At 40.6% G+C, this 20,021-nt stretch overlaps 1 protein-coding gene across 10 annotated transcripts in view; it reads left to right on the top strand.

Annotated features, from left to right (window-relative positions):
• Nucleotides 1-20,021, top strand: part of pnut (septin 7-like protein pnut) — a 215,218-nt gene that overhangs the window by 148,229 nt on the left and 46,968 nt on the right. For 9 of the 10 annotated variants that reach the window (XM_065236908.1, XM_065236909.1, XM_065236907.1 and 6 more), the window contains 8 exons: nucleotides 492-930; nucleotides 1,008-1,218; nucleotides 1,301-1,553; nucleotides 14,111-14,303; nucleotides 14,381-14,543; nucleotides 14,838-14,891; nucleotides 15,089-15,254; nucleotides 15,319-15,452. In XM_065236908.1, coding sequence (XP_065092980.1) covers nucleotides 492-930; nucleotides 1,008-1,218; nucleotides 1,301-1,553; nucleotides 14,111-14,303; nucleotides 14,381-14,543; nucleotides 14,838-14,891; nucleotides 15,089-15,254; nucleotides 15,319-15,452 — 1,613 coding nt within the window. The remainder of the gene's footprint in view (nucleotides 1-491; nucleotides 931-1,007; nucleotides 1,219-1,300; nucleotides 1,554-14,110; nucleotides 14,304-14,380; nucleotides 14,544-14,837; nucleotides 14,892-15,088; nucleotides 15,255-15,318; nucleotides 15,453-20,021) is intronic. The other variant, XM_065236904.1, reaches the window with a different exon arrangement.

The raw sequence follows: 20,021 nt of genomic DNA on the forward strand, positions 1-20,021 counted from the left end.
TAATCACTTTTTATTGATACGACCCCTTATATTCTACTATAGGGTTGTCCTATATAGGGTTTTCGCATTGAAGGGTTGTCCGAAACTTGTATAAGATTTGTATAACAACTAAATTATAATAACTAAAGATACAAGATGGAATCCTCTTCTAGGTAAAATTTCAAGTGATTCGAAGTATGGCATATTATTCCTGTTCACTGCGTAGTACACAAGTATGACCTAATATTACAACTGATGCCACTCACCCCATACAAATTAATTAACTCGCTTTATTCGCTCGAGGCCGTATGGAATTGTGACGTCTGATACATCAATACACTTTCTTAATATTCTGATAAGAACAAGCATCTCGCTAGCTAGCCTCTCACACACACGCATCACCCCACATTCCATCATCTCCAGCTAGCCTTGGCTGGTCTGGTAGTCTCGCGTCCACGTACATACCACCACGATAACTGGTTCTCACAATTATGTTTTTTCCCCCCTTGTAGAATAACAGCGCATCGCATCTAAACAATGCCAGCAGCGATAAGCATTCAATTAACTCGCATACTACTAACAGCTCCATCGGACCTAACGTCACTAACATGAACAACAACAACAACAATAACAACAACAACAACAACAATCACAACAGCGTCACAAGCAATGGCACCAGCGTCAATGGGCTAGCCAACAGTTTAACCAATATTTCGTTAAAAGAGAAACGTGACGCAATCCTGAATGCCAACAATCACCACGACGGGCTGATGCAGAACAATGGACACCACGATTCGAACAAAATTCTCAACGAACGGCACGAAAAGGAGAAGCCCGTGGTCAAATCGAAACCCAAAGAGCTGGACGGATACGTCGGGTTTGCCAATCTACCGAATCAGGTGTACCGGAAGGCAGTGAAGAAGGGCTTCGAGTTCACGCTGATGGTCGTCGGTAGGTTTCGGAATTGCTACTCTTAAACAATCGATCAACATTGATTGTAACTGAATCGTACGAACATCTTTCCATAGGTGAAGCTGGCCTCGGCAAGTCCACTCTAATCAACTCGATGTTCCTATCGGATGTGTACCATCCGGAGCAGCATCCGGGTCCGTCGAAGCGAATCAAGAAAACGGTGACAGTGGAGGGCACGAAAGTATTACTCAAAGAGAACGGCGTCAACCTGATGCTGACGGTCGTGGATACCCCCGGTTTCGGTACGGCCGTCGATAACAGTAACTGGTAGGTCTTTGAATTAATTGGAAGTCTAAAGAACGGTTCTAACTTATGTTTCCCCCCCCCGTTTATCTTGTCTTTGCAACAGCTGGGTCCCGATCGTGGAGTTTGTCGAGAACAAGTACGAAGAGTACCTGACGGCGGAATCGCGGGTCCACCGGACAGCGATTCCGGACTCGCGAGTACACGTGTGTTTGTACTTTATCGCCCCGTCGGGGCATGGCTTGAAGCCGTTGGACATCGAGTTTATGCAGCGGCTGTGCGACAAGGTCAATATCATTCCGGTCATTGCCAAAGCCGACACGCTGACGCCCGAGGAGATCATCCACTTTAAGAAACAGGTGAGTTTGATTTGCCCACTGTAATTTCCATATGGTTTTTGGTAAATCAGTTTCCAACCACATGAGTGCAAATGTTGGTTGGGAGGACGATCAGGACTGTGGAGGGTCTAGTATAAGAGAGGAGCGGATTCTAAACAAACTGCCTTGACAACCTATGCCTCCTCTCTTATACTAGACCGTCTCTAATCAGGACCTAATTTGGGACACCTTGGACTAATGTAGCCCTCTAGAATTGTTACTACAATTACTTATTTTCCATGCACATCAAAATTGTTCGCTAATTGCCTAAGTGATAAGTTCGAAACATAAATTTAGCAACCCCCCCCCCAGGATTTTTTCTTAGTTACGCCAATGATCGTTTGAGCACTGTGGAGCACTGTCTAAAACCTCTCAAAAATTGTACACGTTGTTTGTAGACCGCCCCTTATTCTTCATCGATCTGATTATTAAGTGTACTGGTCTTGTGAGTCAATGTTTGTTATTTCAGATGGATCATGTTCAGAGGCTTTAGAAGTTAGTTAAAAAGCATTGTTGTTCATCTTCAGAGCTCTTATGGAACAACTCCGGATGACTTTTTGGTTTTCTCTTTACTGGCCTTGTGAGCTGAGTCCAGAAACCATATGAATCAACTATTTCTTCTTCCTAGCATTTCAAGCTTATTGCTTATCGCATAATATTATTAGCATATTGCGTACTCTCAACTTAGTATTCTAGATGCACTTCCACAGGTGTTAATAGAGAGCTTTCGATGACTGTACCATTTTTGCATTAGTATAATTGTGTGGCAAGTACAATCCTAACTCTATGCGAAGACTACAAATCAAGAAGACTGGCAACTCTGCCAAAAATCAGGAGACAGTAACGGCAACGCCTCTTCTGAGCAAAAGTGGAGACAGTGTATGATTGGGTGTGTTAATTCACGCATGCATTCACACACATAGGTAGAAATAAATAGCTGTCAATTATTGGTTTTCTTATGATTGTCGTAAAAAGTGAAACGATTCTTTCTTTGCTTTCTGCTGACAACCAGCTGAAATTGAACAGATGCGTCAGTAAAGTATTGAAAATTAAAACTATGGCAGTGATGCCATGCACAATGATGGTGGGACCTTCCACTTTTCCTAAGCCCTTTAGTGATGCATTTATGGGCTTTCGTATGGTGCATTAGTAAAATGCACGCCCGTTCCGCACGGCTTTGGCACCTGGCCACAGCGGGGGGAGTTAAGTTGTGACACTCGGCAACTTGGCACAGTACTCACTGACCATTTGAATGTCACAGTTAAGAATTGTCCTGGCCACGTCCTTACAGCTGGTAGGGATAAGAAAGGTATGTTAGTCCAACATTTACTTAAGAGAGATGCAGAGAACTCTACGACCCCTCATAAATGTCTCATCAGATACGTCGATTTGAATAGTTACGCTTGCTTTCTTCTTTTTGGATCCTTGAATTTTCAGCAGCTTCCGAATGACGGTAGTTCACTCAACGGAGGTGGAAGCCGCCAATTCCTTATAATTGATTGTTTCCAACAGGCACAGTAAACAATATTTCGGTTCATCGTACACAAGTAAAAGTAACTTTCACTAGGCATCGATCCGAGTTTCAATCCTCTACTTGATCCACCATGACAAGTTTTTCGGTTTGGAGTAGGAAAACCACCAGCTTGCTGTGATTAGCTTACAAATTGCCGTGAAATGTTGTAGAGCAAAACAAAAACAACAACGAGTACCTACCGTGTTATGATTATTCGTTTCGGTGACATTAGGTCACACACACACACAGTCACTGTTTATGAGCAGTCTCACTAACACTTGTGCTTCAAAGTTCCACCTTTGATTGACAGAGGCGCTGCTATCAGTGACGTTTGGCATTTGTATGGGAGAAGGGAACAGTTGCCAGTCTTCTTGATTTGTAGTCTTCGCTCTATGCCAAGTGAAGGCGAGAAATTTTCCAACCCGGAAAATTCCTAGACTGGACCGAAAATCGAACCCAGCCACCTCCAGTATGGTCTTGCTTTGTAGCTGCGCCTTGATCAACTGAGCTAAGCAAGGCGTATGAACCAACTTTAAATATCTTTTAGGTTAACTTTTAAGAGATCGGCTTCAGAGGTCCTATGGATTAAGTTCAGATATGTTAAAAAATATGTCCATCGCGTAGGCGGTATCGGTTGAGACTATTGTCAATGCCATGAAACATTTTCGACCAACTCTAAATATCTCTTGGAATAACTAAAGAGACCCAAGGAGGTAATTGGGTAGGTGAGCCAGTGTTAGCCCTAGCTCCAGTATTTTGCTCTAGTGAGAATTACAACGAATTGTAAGATGACATGTGTGAATTGGGCTTTGGGACACTGTAAATTTCAATATAGCAACATAGTTAAAACATGTTATACAAAATTTCAGTTTTATAATGCTTCATTTCAGCGTCTTGAAATTAACTTTCAAATAGTGAAGGTCGCTTTCTTAGCCAAACGGCTAATAAGCGGAAATTTTGGTTCACGATATTGTCATCATCATATTTTTCACAATCGATGAGTTCAATTATTATCATGAAATGTGAATTAATACGATTTTCCACTTAATCTCATGACTTTATAGTGTGGCCAAAAACTGGTGCCAAGTGTGCGCAATTGGCACTAGCTTTGAGTGTGATGATTTTGCCAGTGTTGGTTTGTTATTTTCCACACTTCCGTTTCTTCAAAGTGAAAACGATTTTTTTTTTTAAAGTAAGTCCCCACAAGAACAGGAAAGAAGTTCAGATCTTGCAGGCCCGTTAAAGTGAGATTGTGTTCGGTGGAGTTACCCTTATTTATGTCAGCTTCAAAACTGTCTGGAAAGGAAGCCGCTACCTGTATCAACGAAAGATGGGAGGTCAAGGCTAATTATCCAACGCCGCTAGGTCGTCATTGAGAAGTGTAAGCCGCAAAGAATCACCCATTGAACTGAGTACCAACGAAGTATAGCGCATCAAGATTTCAGGACCCCAGATACTCAGTAAACTCTACCTGTCCTAGCCCGATCTTCGATGAAATTTGATCACATTGCAGACGTTACCACGATCTCAGAGAATTCGACCCTTTGGATTAGAAGGTCACCGTAGCCGTCGTCTGTAAAGTGTTCCGCTTATCAGTAAGGCTCCAGGAGCCTTACGAGTTGGTTAACTTAGAAGTTGTCGTGGGCAATGGCGTCGCGTAACCTCACTTTTAACCTATTTAACAACTTTGAAAACGTAAATATCAATATGCAATCGCTCCAAAAATTCATAGGGTCTTCTAGTTTCACTGAATTGTATCGATTTAATGAGTCACGTTATGAGTCTTACAAAGATTTATTGGATCAGACCAGAGGACTCGTGTTCAGCAAAAGCTTTGTGAGTAATCTTCTTAAGATCTTATGGGGCAACTTCAGAGTGTTGATAGGTTGAGTCCACGGCACATTAGTTGTCCAGGAAGGGAATCTAGCAAGACAAAAGTCCGTGTGCTTTAATCTTAAGTTTTAGAGGTTTAGCGTCTTCTACGAACTTTTTCAGCTTAAAATGCTCCTTCTTTTAGCCGTTTTTAAATTAGGGTGGTTCTCAAATTATTGCTATAGATAAACTAACTTTTTTTTTATTTTTGAAAGTAAATGTGATGTGATGTGATGTGATGTGAATGGAACCCACCATCAGTGCAAGGATTACCAATGTCTGCAGATACTTTACCGGTTGTAAAGTTCTACCTGATGGTTTGTTGCAGCAGAGTGAATCAGCTTTATTGAAGACCTTTGGAAGACAAAACGATCAGATGGCCATCTGTAATCTTGGCTTGCAAGATTGGATTCCAACGTGCTAGTAAGGCGTATCGCAATTTGAATTCAGCTTTGTACAAGGCTCATGTCATGAGAGTGCAGACTAATCTTCGGAGAAATCCAAAAAGCTTTTGGAAGTTCGTCAATAGTAAACGGAAAAGTTCATCTGTACCGAGCAACGTGATTTTTGACGACGTCGAAGCGAAATCTTCTACTGAAAGCTGCGAACTGTTTGCCAGATTTTTTGCTTCTGTGTTTGACCAAACTCCTGTCTCTGAAATTGAAGCTGAGTCTGCTGCTTTAGACATTCCCATGGACTTCATTAGTCTGTCGACATTCGCATTTACTCCTGCAATGATCATATCTGCTGCCAAAAAGTTGAAAAGTTCGCTTTCTGCTGGTCCCGACGTTATACCATCGATTTTGTTTTGCCGCTGTGCTGTTGACTTAGTTGAGCCACTGTCTGCAATTTTCACCCGGTCACTCGATGAAGGGGTTTTTCCTGAGGTATGGAAGCAGTCATTTATGTTTCCCGTCATCAAAAATGGTCAGGAACTACAGAGGAATAACGAGCTTATCAGCTGCGTCAAAGCTGTTTGAAATAATTGTCAGCGATATGATTCTACGCCAGTCGCACAGCTATATTTCTACCGTTCAACACGGTTTTATGCCTGGAAGATCGGTCACGACGAATCTACTAAGCTTCACCAACACTTGCATAACTGCTATGGAAAGCAAGGCTCAAGTTGATGTCATCTATACTGACCTGAAGGCGGCTTTCGACAAGATCGATCACAATGTGCTGTTGGCTAAACTGTCACGTCTTGGATCATGCTCTAAGCTAGTGTCTTGGCTGAACTCTTACCTAACGGGAAGGAAACTCTCCTGTGTTTCTTTGACCTTCTGCAATACATCCGGTGTTCACCAAGGAAGCAACTTGGGACCATTATTGTCCACACTGTTTTTCAACGACGTTGCTTCGAAATTAGGCTTGGACTGCGTGATCATCTACGCCGATGACCTGAAAATATATTTAGTTATGCGCTCAACTGAAGATTGCCACCGTTTGCAACATCTTCTACACCTATTTTCTGACTGGTGCCATCGGAACAAGTTAATTATTAGTGTACCGAAGTGCTCTGTTATGAACTTTCATCGTTCAAAACAACCGATATTGTTCGATTATCGCATCAAGGGCACTTCACTTAAACGAGTTGTAGTGATTACTGATCTCGGAGTTGTGCTGGATCCAAAACTGATGTTCAATTCTCACTACACTTCGATAATTGCCAAGGCGAATCGACAGTTGGGCTTTATTTCGAAAATTGCAAAGGATTTTACGGATCCATATTGCTTGAAATCCTTGTACTGCGCGCTGGTACGGCCAATTCTCGAAACCGGTTCTGTTGTTTGGACTCCGGGACCTTAAGGATTGAACGTGTCCAGCGACGATTCATCCGGCTAGCACTGCGTCATCTACCTTGGCGCGATCTGTTGAACCTCCCTGTAGACTGTTGGGCATGGACACCCTTGAAAGAAGGCGAAGACTACAACAGGCGACATTCGTGGCAAAGTTGCTAAATGGTGAAGTCGATTCTCCCCGGCTACTTTCTATGCTGGACTTCCGTGCTGCTCAACGTCCTCTTCGGCAGCGGACACTACTACAGGACAGATTTCACCGTACTTTGTTTAGATATAATGAACCACTATCGTCGATGATTCGAGCTTTTTCGGTGGTGGAGGATCTCTTTGAGTTCGGCGAAACTTCTGGTCGTTTTAAAAATAGAATTACTAGTTTGTCAATTTTGTAGCTTTTTTGAAAATGTATTCTTATATTCATTAAGACCTAAACAACAAATCACGTGACAAGGGACTGGCAAATCCACGAACCCTCGTCCAGTCAACAAATCCTTTGATTTCCTTAGCCCCAGTATATAATATAATGTTTTAACATATATGATTTACAGTAATGTTCCACAACATGCTACAAAATGTGCAGACATTTTCCAATGATCAAGCACTTATGAGAATAATTCTTGTACGGTTTTACCATCAACATTTCTAACTGATTTAGATGAATTAAGACAAGCAACCGTATGTAATGGATAGAGTGAATATATTATTAAGATTTCCTCGGAACTAGTAACATTAATAGCAATAAATGAACTAGTAATTACGATTAACACAACACTGTCACGTTCTGTCATGACAAAAAATTCGATAAGATTTTGAAGAAAATCTCTATCATCATTTTCTCATCCGATGATAGTGACAGAAGTATCTCTGTAAATATTGCGTGAGATCTTTCATTGAAAACTACATTTGCCAGCCTTGGTCGTATTAGAAGCTAGATAATAGCTTCTTTCATCGATCTGCGCGTCATGGTCGTGAGGATGCAAAGAGAAAGTCGAAGAAGAGAATCTGTCAATGTCACTTAGGACCTAATGCATTTGTCAAATAATATAAAAACATTAAAAGTCCATTCAGAAAAAATGCTCTAAAATGAGAACGGTAACATATAGGGAAAAAAAGGTTTCTTCACCAAAGTAGCTTGAAATTATCTCAGCTACAACTTTGCTGAAGAATATGTAATTTCAAAAATTAAAAAGTTAGTTTTTTTATCAATCATTTGAGGACCACCCTAATTATAAAAACGACCGAAAGAAGTTAAAGCTGAAAACGTTTACAAAAGACACTACGCCTCAAACATTTAAGTTAAATGCTCTAGGAAACCGCGTTTCTCAATCTATGGGTCGCGACCCACCGGTGGGTGGCGAGCTGCCCTTAGGTGGGTCGTGGAATTTTAGACAACTTGGACAGAAGCATTGCAATTTCTTATACAGCCATTCCATAGCAAAACGGTATAGAGCATTTCCAGCTCAAATCGTTAAAAAAAAATGTTAATTTTGTCTCGACCCCTTCTGGTTTGAATGAAACATTGCTCACGTGTTCGCTGCTACTAATGGTTGCATTTTTCATTTAAATATGATTTTTTCCTTCAGAGTAACTTTTGAAAAGGGCGTATAAAAAAATGGATTAATTTTTTGCACAAAATCATAACTTGAAAACAATTGATCTGATGAAAATGGCATATGAGAAAAAGTTTTAGGTAATTAAATTATCTTTGCGGAAAAATACACTGAAAGAAAAAACTTCGTAAATTAGTATTTAGAAAACGTAAAACGATGATTATCTCAAAACACCCCCCCTTCGATCTTTATAATTTTTTTCAAGAAAATTGATGGAATACCCTTAAATTTCGTGAAAAGTGTATGCTGGTAACTTTCTTAAAAAGAAATCTATAATTTTTTAAATTTTTGTTGATTTTTACAAGTTGATGAAAATGCATATTTTTTAATAAAATAATAATTTATTTGGATTCTACGCTTAATTTTCGATAACTTTGCACATAGAAACTTTTTTCCTAAGTCCAGCCGTTCTCAAGTTAATGCGAATTAAAAAAATATAATTATAACAATTCATCCATGATTCTTTGTACAGGCCAAGATTTCGGTAATACGGTAAAAAAAATATAAAGATCGAAGGGGGGGGGGGTGTTTTGAGATAATCATCGTTTTACGTTTTTTAAATACTAATTTACTAAGTTTTTCTTTCAGTGTATTTTTTTCCGCAAAGATAATTTAACTACGTAAAACTTCTTCTCATATGCCATTTTGATAAGATCAATAGTTTTCAAGTTATACGCCCTTTTCAAAAGTTACTCTGGAGGAAAAAATCATATTTAAATGAAAAATGCAACCATTAGTAGCAACGAACACGTGAGAAATGTTTCATTCAAATCGGAAACACTCATGTCCAACCGGTTTGCGTTTTGGGCTGGAAATGCTCTATAGTGGTTCACAGAATTTCGTAAAAATTGGTATTTATGTCACCGACAAACCGACATCAATGACCATAGGGACACATTTAAATCTCAAGTTTAGATGCTCAACAAATCTCACACTAGCGAATCAATCTTCGAAAAATCTTCTTTCATCTACTTGCATCGCGCATCATCTTTTTGCAGTAAATCTTCAGAATCGTCATCAATCTTCTTTCTATCTACTCAGCGTGCGCGCAGCTAGCCACAGCTAAACACAATCTTTTCTGCATCGTAAATAGAGTCGTTCCCCTCGGCAAAGACAATAAAATTTCTGACCAAAGCACACTACTGACATCTCGCTCCGTGGTCGTGGGGAATATTTAGCTAAGCCATGAACCCGCATGCAAAAATCGAGGCAAAAGTTATGAATTGGTTCGTGTCTGATCTATTCTGGACAAATTATTTTTATCTAGATAAAAAAAATTATGGTTGACAGTTCGGATCATTGCAGATTTAAATCGGCCGTTTACGATTTTCGGGCATAACAAAACCAACAATTGAAATGGCCTTCACTCCATTTTGTAAACAAATCTTGTAGGGCCATTTTCTCGCGAGTCGTTTTTTGTCGTTAGAGTGACCATAGATTTTTTGAAAAATGACTTTTTTAAAAAAATCATAACTTTTGAACCAAAATATATTATATTTTTTAGTAAAAATATAATTATAGTTAAATTGAGATAAACGTTTTTTTTGTGGTTTTCCTTGAAAATTTAGGCTTTTTTACACAACTTATCAAAAAATCCGCGATGTGTTTTTTCGTTTAAGAGTTATATATTTTTGAAGTTATAAAGTTTTGGGTTTTTTCCAATATTTGTGGGTCGCGAGCATATGGCATTTCTCAAAGTGGGTTGTAATCAACAAAACTTTGAGAACCGCTGACTAGGACTTTTACCTTGCTAAATTCCCATCTTTGGACCCCTGTGCATTGGCTTTGCGATTCAACTTCTTAGCAGTTTTAAAAAGCATGCTGAACGTCGTAAATACTTCTTGAGCTATTACGAAATTCCCTAAACTTCTACAAATTTGAAAAAAATTCTAAGAAGTTCGTTGAACTTTAAAAAAATCTCAGCACTATGAAGTTTTGCGAAGTTTCTCGAAGTGCTACGAATGCAATTCTCTTAGTTCTCAAAGTTCTTAGAATTCCTTTTAACTTCGCTGCACTACTGCAAATTTCACAGAACTTTTTAGAATTTCGTTGATTTGTTGCGAAATTTATTGAAGTTCCACAAAGTATTATGAATTTTCCCGGAATTTCCAGGTGTAATTTAAGTTCATTAAACTTAATAATTAAGGAGGTTTTGTAAATCTCTACTAACCTCGAGATGACCGCGAGTAATCGGTTCAGTTCCTTTAAATCTAGATTTAAGACATCAATTATGTATAACGCAAATGATAACTTGGCTCTGTAAAGTTTATTCGATTGAGCCTGTACAAATAAATTAATTAATAAAAAAATTAAGGAAGTTTTGTAAATGAAACGAAATTCTCTTAACTACTACGAGTTTTTTTTATCTAGTTCGTTTATTTGGAAGGCTCAATCGTGTTGCCTTTACGGAGCCAATAATTAATTGTTCATTGTTTTTCACAAAATTCACTTATTTCCAAATATGTCTAGTAGGAGTTGGTCCGAAAACTCGCAGCTACAGATATGATCAGGGAGAAGCTTGGGGTGGGGCTTCGTTGTCTCATCAGAGCGTTGTCGCCAATATAAACGGTAGTGCGGTTCTAGATTTGTCTGGTGCAGTGATGGAAAAGTTCATCAAAGTTCCCTATGACTCGCGAACTTTTCCCTTGGTGAACTTCGTGAAATATCGCGAACTTTTCCAACACAGGTCTGGTGTTCGACCGGCGCTTGTGACCACTGGGCGACGATAAGGCTCATCGAGACGGAGGACAAACCAAAACTAATAAAGATAGACAAAATAGCAAGGAATTAAATTCTTCTACTAGACATTTGCAGAAACACATAAAGGGTGATACGGTCAAAATTTGGTCAAGGGAAAACGCGTGTAAATCGGTGAAATCGTTTATTTAAAAAATCAAATTAAATTTATTTTTCATGTTCAATTAGTATAAAATTCAGGAAAAATATTCAGTTAGGCTTCCGCTTTTCCAAATCCGAATTGCCGGGCCTTACGCTTGACCCCTGCCATCAGATTTTGTACAGCCACCTTGTCCACCTTCTTCGCCGCAGAAAGCCAGTTTGCCTTGAACTGCTGCTCGCCCTTAGCAGTTTTTTTGGTCTTCTTTAGGTTCCGCTTGACAATAGCCCAGTATTTCTCAATTGGGCGGAGCTCTGGCGTGTTGGGAGGGTTCTTGTCCTTGGGAACCACCTGCACGTTGTTGGCGGCGTACCACTCCATGGCCTTTTTACCGTAATGGCAAGATGCCAAATCCGGCCAAAACAGTACGGAACAACCGTGTTTCTTCAGGAAAGGCAGCAGACGTTTATTCAAACACTCTTTCACGTAAATTTCTTGGTTGACAGTCCCGGAAGCTATGAAAATGCTGCTTTTCAAGCCACAGGTACAGATGGCTTGCCAAACCAGATATTTCTTTGCGAACTTTGACAGTTTCATGTGCTTGAAAACATCTGCTACCTTTCCCCTTCCTGTTGCCGTATAAAACTCCTGTCCCTGAAGCTGCTTGTAGTCGGCTTTGACGTAGGTTTCGTCGTCCATTACCACGCAGTCAAACTTCGTCAGCATCGTCGTGTACAGCCTCCGGGATCGCGCTTTGGCCGTCGTATTTTGTTTATCATCGCGATTTGGAGTCACTACCTTCTTGTAAGTCGATAGTCCGGCTCGTTTTTTGGCTCGATGCACGGTTGTAGACGATACACCCAGCTTATTTGCGGCATCTTGGAGAGAGAGGTTAGGGTTTCGCTTGAAACTACCGGCAACTCTCTTTGTCGTCTCAGCGGCTTCCGGTTTTCGATTTCCCCCCGATCCAGACTTCCTGGCTGTCGACAAACGTTCCCCAAACACTTTAATTACATTTGTAACGGTTGATTTGGCAACTTTTAGCGATTTTGCCAACTTTGCGTGCGAGTAGCTCGGATTTTCGCGATGCGCGAGCAAAATTTTGATACGCTGCTCTTCTTGCTTGGACGGCATTTTGACAACTGAAGAGTGAATTCCAAAATCAAAATAGGAGCAACATTCTACACACACACACCTTCAAAATGAGGGGTGTTCAGGTTTTTTAAATGCAAAGTTGAAAGAAATACATCAAGTTGATATTGACCAAATTTTGACCGTATCGACTGCATGTAGCAGAGATCACGGGTTCCCAACACGTCTCTGATAGGGACATATGGTTGTCTTCCTTGGGCATCGAGTGTATTCAAAAGTCGCTCCGTACATTGCCAAACTGCGTGATCGATGTCATCGTAACCCTTTCCACACCGACAGATGTTGCTGTCCAGGAGTTTTATTCGATGGATATGTGCATCTAGCGAGTAGTGGTAGGACATAAGTCTATTCATCACGCGAATGAAGTCACGACTTAAGACCAAGCCTTTAAACCACGCTCTAGAAGAAACATTAGGAATAATTGAATGTAACCACCATTCAAGATGTCCAGTGTCCCAATCGGTTTACTGGGACGCACTAAATGGTAAAATTAATCGTGTGGTAATGTGGTTAATGTGGTACAGAGATGACGCTGTTCCGCTGGTAGGAAGTAATGAAAATACCCATATAGAAATTGAGATAAGTGAGAATAATTCGCATTCGATGCATATTCAGGTCAACGAAAGTGAACGAAAACTTAAATAAATCAGTCAGGGATTTTGTTGTTCATTTTTTCCCGGATATTTATTTATTGAAGGACAAGTTGCAATTAAATAAAAACAGTACTTTCCCATACATTTTTTACCCACTTCACTACCAGTTCCAATAAAGCCAAAAGTATTTATTTTAACATATTCGTAGAGTTATTTCCTATCGATTGGTGTATTTGGATTTTAATTTCACCTATAAATGACAAAGTTACAAGCGTTCAAAGCCTAACACCTTTTCGTGACACTCGCAATTTTGGATTTACCCCCTGTACCTTACCGTAAGACGTAGTCTACGGCAAAAAGAAGCTTGGGATTGATTCCAGCATCTTCTGCTCTGCTAAGCAAAAAAGGGTCACCGCTAGACCACCGGGCTCTTTGCATAACAATATACCACTACGACCGACGATCATTCAAGCCGATTCGGTAACTTGAAGCTACGGAATAACGTCCATGGCAGGACTGAACTATGTTTTTAAAATCGGACTAAGTATTCGCCATATTTTACCGACACAAAAATACATACAAATACAGCTTAGGTCATCGTTTCTTCTGGGAAAGTGATCAATTATAAAGGAAACATTTTTTGTTTAAATGTCGTACAATCGAACATAACCTGAACATCGATTGTCCCTCTATACCATGATCATGATGTCTTTCAAAGGTTTTTCAAATCTATCGTGAACGGACCGTTTCGCACAGGGATCAAATGATTTGAAGTTGGTAGTTACTGCGAAACAATTCGCAAAGCGATTATAATTCAACAAAGACAGATCAAGAACAACTTGTGAAAAGGGCATACAAACTTTTTGTAAACAAACCTTCTTATGCCCTTTTCTCGCCACCCATATGACACCAACGCAAACCTTTAACATCGCCGGGTAAGGGAAACTTTCCCCTTCCCGATGATATTGCTGGTTTGCGTAGGCGACCCTCGGTTGGCGAGAAAAGGGAACAAAGGTTTGTTTACAAAAAGCTTGTATGCCCTTTTCACATGTGGCAATTGAGATGCTAATTTGCTGTTAAGCTATATCACCATGATCTGCGCAGTGTGTGAAAAAATGTGCAATAAAGCAGCTAAAATTGATCGATTCATTCCTCTCTTTCAAGATTCTCAACGAAATCGCGCAGCACAAAATCAAGATCTACGACTTCCCGGACCCATCGGACGAGGAGGAGGACGCCAAAACCCTTCGGCAGCTGAGAAGCCGCGTTCCGTTTGCCGTCGTCGGTGCTAATGCCATCATCGAAATCGATGGCCGTAAAGTTCGTGGCCGCCGGTATCCGTGGGGTGTCGTTGAAGGTTTGTGTCCCTTCCAGGATATTTTCCTATAATACCAACGATAACTAACGATCCGTGTTGTTTCTTCTTCTTTGCAGTCGAAAGCCTGGACCACTGTGATTTCATTGCACTGCGAAATATGGTCATCCGGACACATCTGCAGGACCTCAAGGACGTCACCAACAACGTGCACTACGAAAACTACCGCTGTCGAAAGCTGGCCGGTTTGGGTAACGACGGAAAGACCAAACTGAGCAATAAGTAAGTTTCCGAAATTCGTTCGCAATGTTGCCTACCTATAACGATCGCGAAGCGAAAGCGAAAACGCCACTAATTGTTTTGTAAATAGGCGCTTGTTTGCTTTTGTGCACTCTCACACACTGAAACGCACATGTTCCTGCATTGGGCGGTGGTGGGTAGCTACCGACCGCCGAAAGCACGCTCCACTAAATCCTAATTCATTCGATTAATGATGCATCATTTTGCCACTACCATTCACTAAAACGAAACCTTTCATTCTCATTTTACCTATATTACCACCTCTCACCCATTCAGCTTATGCAATATTGGAACGATTAATGCAAACTCATTTGGTACTGGTACTGGATGGTAAGTTTTGGTTTTTTGAGTTTGGCTTTTCGAAACGATTTTTGAGCTTCTGGTCCAATAAACATACCTAGTTAGCTAAATTTGCATGCCGCTTTGTTCATTCAATCATTCATTCATGCCGTAATTGTAGCACCTATTTTTCTGTGAGATGGAAGTTTGGAAATGATGTGACTAATTGAGTTGGATTTTGCACCTAGGAACCCACTGGCCCAGATGGAAGAAGAGAAACGCGAGCACGAGTCCAAGATGAAGAAGATGGAAGCCGAGATGGAGCAGGTGTTCGAAATGAAGGTCAAGGAGAAGAAGCAGAAACTGAAGGATTCCGAGGCCGAACTCACCAGAAGGCACGAGGAGAGGAAAAAGGTATGTGCCAAAAGATGGATTTTCTTGCCGCTAGCAAGATTTTTAATTTATCCAATCTGTCCAGGCCCTGGAACTTCAGATCCGCGAGCTGGAAGACCGCCGGAAAGCGTTCGATATCGAGAAAGCCGAGTGGGAACAGCATAACGGAGTCACGCTGGAAGAGCTCCGACGTAAGAGTCTGGAAGCGAACAGCAAAGAGTAAGTCGAACTTTTCCCCCTCCCTTTCATCAGCAATAATCTGTTTCAGTTCCGAAAATGTTTATTCGATATCGAGAAACGCTTCTTCCTATCTTACTTGAAGACTTTCGGTTTTACTTTCGACGGGTTTTAGCCAGAATCCGCCGTTGGGGGTTTCTTCATTTTCTTCGAATTTGAATGGCATTTTTAGGGAGTTGTAACTTGTTGTACTTTTGCGTAGTCTTCAATAACGATCTCGAAAACATTGCATTGTGTACTGCGATGAGTAGATGTGGTGATCTTGTTTGTCAGAATTTTTACATGGAATGATATTAAAATATTAGGCTTTCTGGCGAACTGGACTGGAGTTAGTAAATTATTGCCAATACCGTGTAAATCTAAGCGATGAGCAATGTACAATCGAGGAAAGCATGACAATGTCGTATTAAAAGAAAGATTTAAATAGAAGCAATGGACAAGTTGCGTTCGGGGTACCCATGAAATCCTAACCTTGATTAAATTGATCATAAAAGCATAACAGTCACATGTTTGCTTGATTTCCTAATCAAATGGGACTATTAAGCCAAGGAGACGCCTTAATCGATAAACAATCTCACCTCAAAAAGGAGAGCGATGCCTAAGCGATCAACAAAGTTCGATCGGATCAGGAATGAAAGTTCGTCTCGAAGGAAGGAGGTACAAGTATGAACAACCTCGCATCAAAAAAAGGAGACGCTTCAGAGAAGAATAAGGTTCAATTGATACATGCACGGAAATCTCGTCTCGAAGGAAGGCAACGGCTAAGCGATGAAACTCGTCTTTTTCTTCTTCATCGCATTTCAAGCTTATTGCATATCGCATATTAGCTTATTGCGTGCTCTCAATTTAGTGTTTTTAGATGCACTGTGGATATTAATTGATAGCTTTCGATGCCTGTACCATTTTTGCTTTAGTATAATTGTGTAACTCTATGCCCAGAGAAGCCTAAACCGGACCGGGAATCGAACCTAGCCACCTCCCAGCATGGTCTTGCTTTGTAGCTGCGCCTTCAGCAACTGAGCTAAGGGGAGGCCGATGAAAAACGTCTGGCCGTGTATGAAAATCTCGTTTCGATGGAAGGTGAGGCCTAAGCAATGGACAAGGTCCGATCAAAACCGGCCTAAAGATCTCACCTCGTAGGAAGGATACGATTAAGTGACGGGCAAGGTCTGACTGGGCAGATATAAACTACTCATCACAATTAAAGGAGACGCCCGAGAGATGAATAAGGTTCAATCGAGACTTAAACAAATCCATCCGCTGATAATCTGGATGATACCCCGAACACGTCGCGAAGTACTTTTCATTGTTTTTTTTTTCTATTTGGAAAGAAGACTTTTAAGCGACAGACAAACTTCAATAGGGTTAGGTAAATCCCGTGTGAATGGAAGGAGATGCTTGAACAATGTACAAGTTCCCATCGAGGTTCGCATGAGAATCTTTGCTTGAAGGAAGGAGACGCCCAAAAGATGAATAAGATTCAATCGACACTGACAATCAAATCTCTCGTCGAAGAAAGAAGTGTCTAAGAGGATAAAATGGAGACGCCCAAGCGATGACCAAGGACCACCGGTCAGGTCAGTTATAGAAAATGTCGCGAGGGAAGGAGACGGCTAAACTAGAGTCTGTATATAAGAGTCACGTCAAGAGAAAATCAGTGGAACTCGCATCACGGTTTTCGAAAGATTTCCTTCCTCTTCACTTCGAGGACTTCTGCATGAACTTCAAATGACTTCTGGGGAGAATACAATTTAGCGGCTGTGGTAAATCCTTACATCAGCGATTTTGTCGAATCGACTCTAGGCTAAACAATGTTCGATCGAGACTGACACAACAATTTTTCCTCGAAGGAAAGAGACGCTTCAGTGTTGATCAACTTTCGATCGAGGCAGGTATGAACTTCTCACCTCAAAGAATGGAGACGCGCAAGAAATGAACAAGGTTCGATCGAGACCGTCATAAACGTCTCGCCTGAAAGAAAGGAAACGCTCAAGAGATGAACATGGTCCGATCGGGACACGTAAGCAAATCTCGTCCTATAGGAAGGAGACGCTTAGCGATGGACAAGGTCCGATCGGATCAGGAAGTAAACTCTCGTATTGAGGGAGGAGCCGCTTAAACAATGCACAAAACCCTTGGAGATAGGCCTTCAAATCTTATCTAGAGGGAAGGAGACGCTTCAGTGACAGGACATGATCCGATCGAGGCACGTAAAAACATCTCGCCATAAAGAAAGAAGACGCCTATTGTCGTGACTTGGCGCTATTAGGTTAATGAGGCTTAATTCGGACAGCCATGAAAAGCTCGCCTTTAAGGGGGTAGTACACTTTGAACGTCCAAAAAGTAAGGCATTTTCGTTAATTTTTTAAGCAATAAAACACTCAGGGAAGGCAAATATGTTATAACCCATTTATTAGTCATCCTTCGAACTACAATTTGTATTTTTTTGAACTCGATTGGTGTCTCCCGGTGGCCGGTGCACCAGGTCGCGCGGGCGTCCTCGCGCGGAAGTCGGAAAACGGCGTGGGAAAATACTCCTTTCCATGTGATCCTGGAACATAAATCGAACAAAAATCCTGATTAGTAATGAAATTTGGGTTAGAAATACGTATTCCGATTTTTTTTAAATTATTTTTTTCAAAAGTTGTGGCCTTAGAAAAAAAAGTCCATTTTTTCACCCTAAGAATGCTTACAAAATCGTCGATTAAAAATCCATTTTTGACAAAATCGAAAATGTGGATACGTATTTCTAAGCAGAATTTAATTCTGAACAAGAAAACCTAGGCGATATCCAAATTTGATGATAACTGGTTAGAGTTATTTCCCACGCCAGTTTGAAAAACCCCGTTTTGAGATAAACGCGTTTAAAGATAAAATTGCTCTCTCAGCGCGCCGGTACATGTTTTAGGAAATCACTTCGTAAAGCGGTAAGGAATATTCTGGCGGACTTGGAGTCTTTTTTAAATTAAAGTATACATCCCAAGAAACATTTTCAGCCAAAATCAAAATGCATTTTTTTGAAAAATCAAAGTGTACTCCCCCCTTAAGAAAGGATCGTTTGAGGGAGATGAACAAGATCCGATGTAGGCAGGCGTGAAGGAAGGAGACACTTAAACGATGCACAAAGTTCGATCGGAACAGGTATGAACATCCCGCCTCAAAGAAAGGAGACGCCTAAGAGATAAGATCAATTGAGGCAAGCATGAATATCTCATCTTAAAGAAAGGAGACGCATAAGATATGAATAAGGTTCAATTAAGGCAAGCATGAATATCTCATCTTAAAGGAAGGAGACGCCTAAGCGATGGATGAGGGTCAATTCGGACAGGCTTGAAAATCTCATCTTAAAATAAGGAGACGCCTACATGGCCTTTGAGTCTCACTCATATTTGAGTTCCGATTGCTCAAATTCGCAAAAACGTAGGTCACTCATAGAATGAGTTAAAATTTTACTCAAATATGTGTCAATGTCACTCACATTTGAATGACATTTTTGCACATATATGAGTGACATTTAATCATTTTTGAGTACAAATCTAGATGGAGCTAGAATTAGGGCGTAATAGCTTTTGTAAACAACGGCTTCTTTCGATGATTTCTAGAAAGCCAACGCAAATCAACATCACCATCGGGTAGAAGAAGTTTGCGTGCACGTGCCTTGAATTTCTAGAAATCATCGCAAGAAATCATTGTTTAGAGAAGCTGTTAGGCCCTAATTCCAGCTCCATCTAGAAATTGAATCAGTCTATAACTGACCTACAATATTTGAGAATTTTAATAAACGAAACTCAAATCTGAGTTAGATTTAACGGCCGTGCTAATCAAAGTCCGATCCGGTCTCGATCACTCTAAACAATGGAAATGCTTAACCCGTCAACAAGGCACTTTCGAAAACAAATTACAGCTCCACAAAAATCGAAGAAGATAACCCCCAAAAACGGTCATTGCTCTGTGGCGATTCGGGCTGGAACTCGTCTATTACTTTCGCAACTTTCTGATTTCGTTCGAGTCTTCTCTTTTTTCTCTAACATATCATTTCCATTCGTTTCGCCTCTAACCGTCCACCACAACACCGAATGATTTTCCCATATACACCCAAATGAAAAATAAGAACACACTTTTGGCGCGCAGGGTGCGCTCGCGATCAAATTTGCACCAACTCCGGCATTGAGAACAGTTTTCTGTTGGATTGCACTTTCGTCTTGGTTCCTTCGCTGAGAAAAGGAAACAGCGAGACAAATAAATCTTTTGGTTGAAAGGGATTTCCACACTACTATCACAAGCTTTTTTTTTGGTTGCGAAATCAAAATGCAACAATTTTGAACAACCAAAGTGTTCGTTCAGATGATTCCGTTGACTGCTGGGATATAATATTAACTGTTGTATGGAAACACGTGAATCTATTCTGCTTTTTGCCGGGTTTTGATTGTGCCACAAGCTATGGAAAAGTATGCAAGATAAGGTTTTTGTGTTTCATTCTGTGTGATTTACTTCGTTTCTCGTCACTGTTTCTTTACTCTATCTCGGTTGATTATTCCATTCGCTTCAAAT

Source organism: Ochlerotatus camptorhynchus, unplaced genomic scaffold (genome assembly GCF_037179485.1).
Source record: "Ochlerotatus camptorhynchus isolate MF236.1 unplaced genomic scaffold, CSIRO-AGI_Acam_v1.1 ptg000577l, whole genome shotgun sequence".
Taxonomy (NCBI): Eukaryota; Metazoa; Arthropoda; class Insecta; order Diptera; family Culicidae; genus Ochlerotatus; species Ochlerotatus camptorhynchus.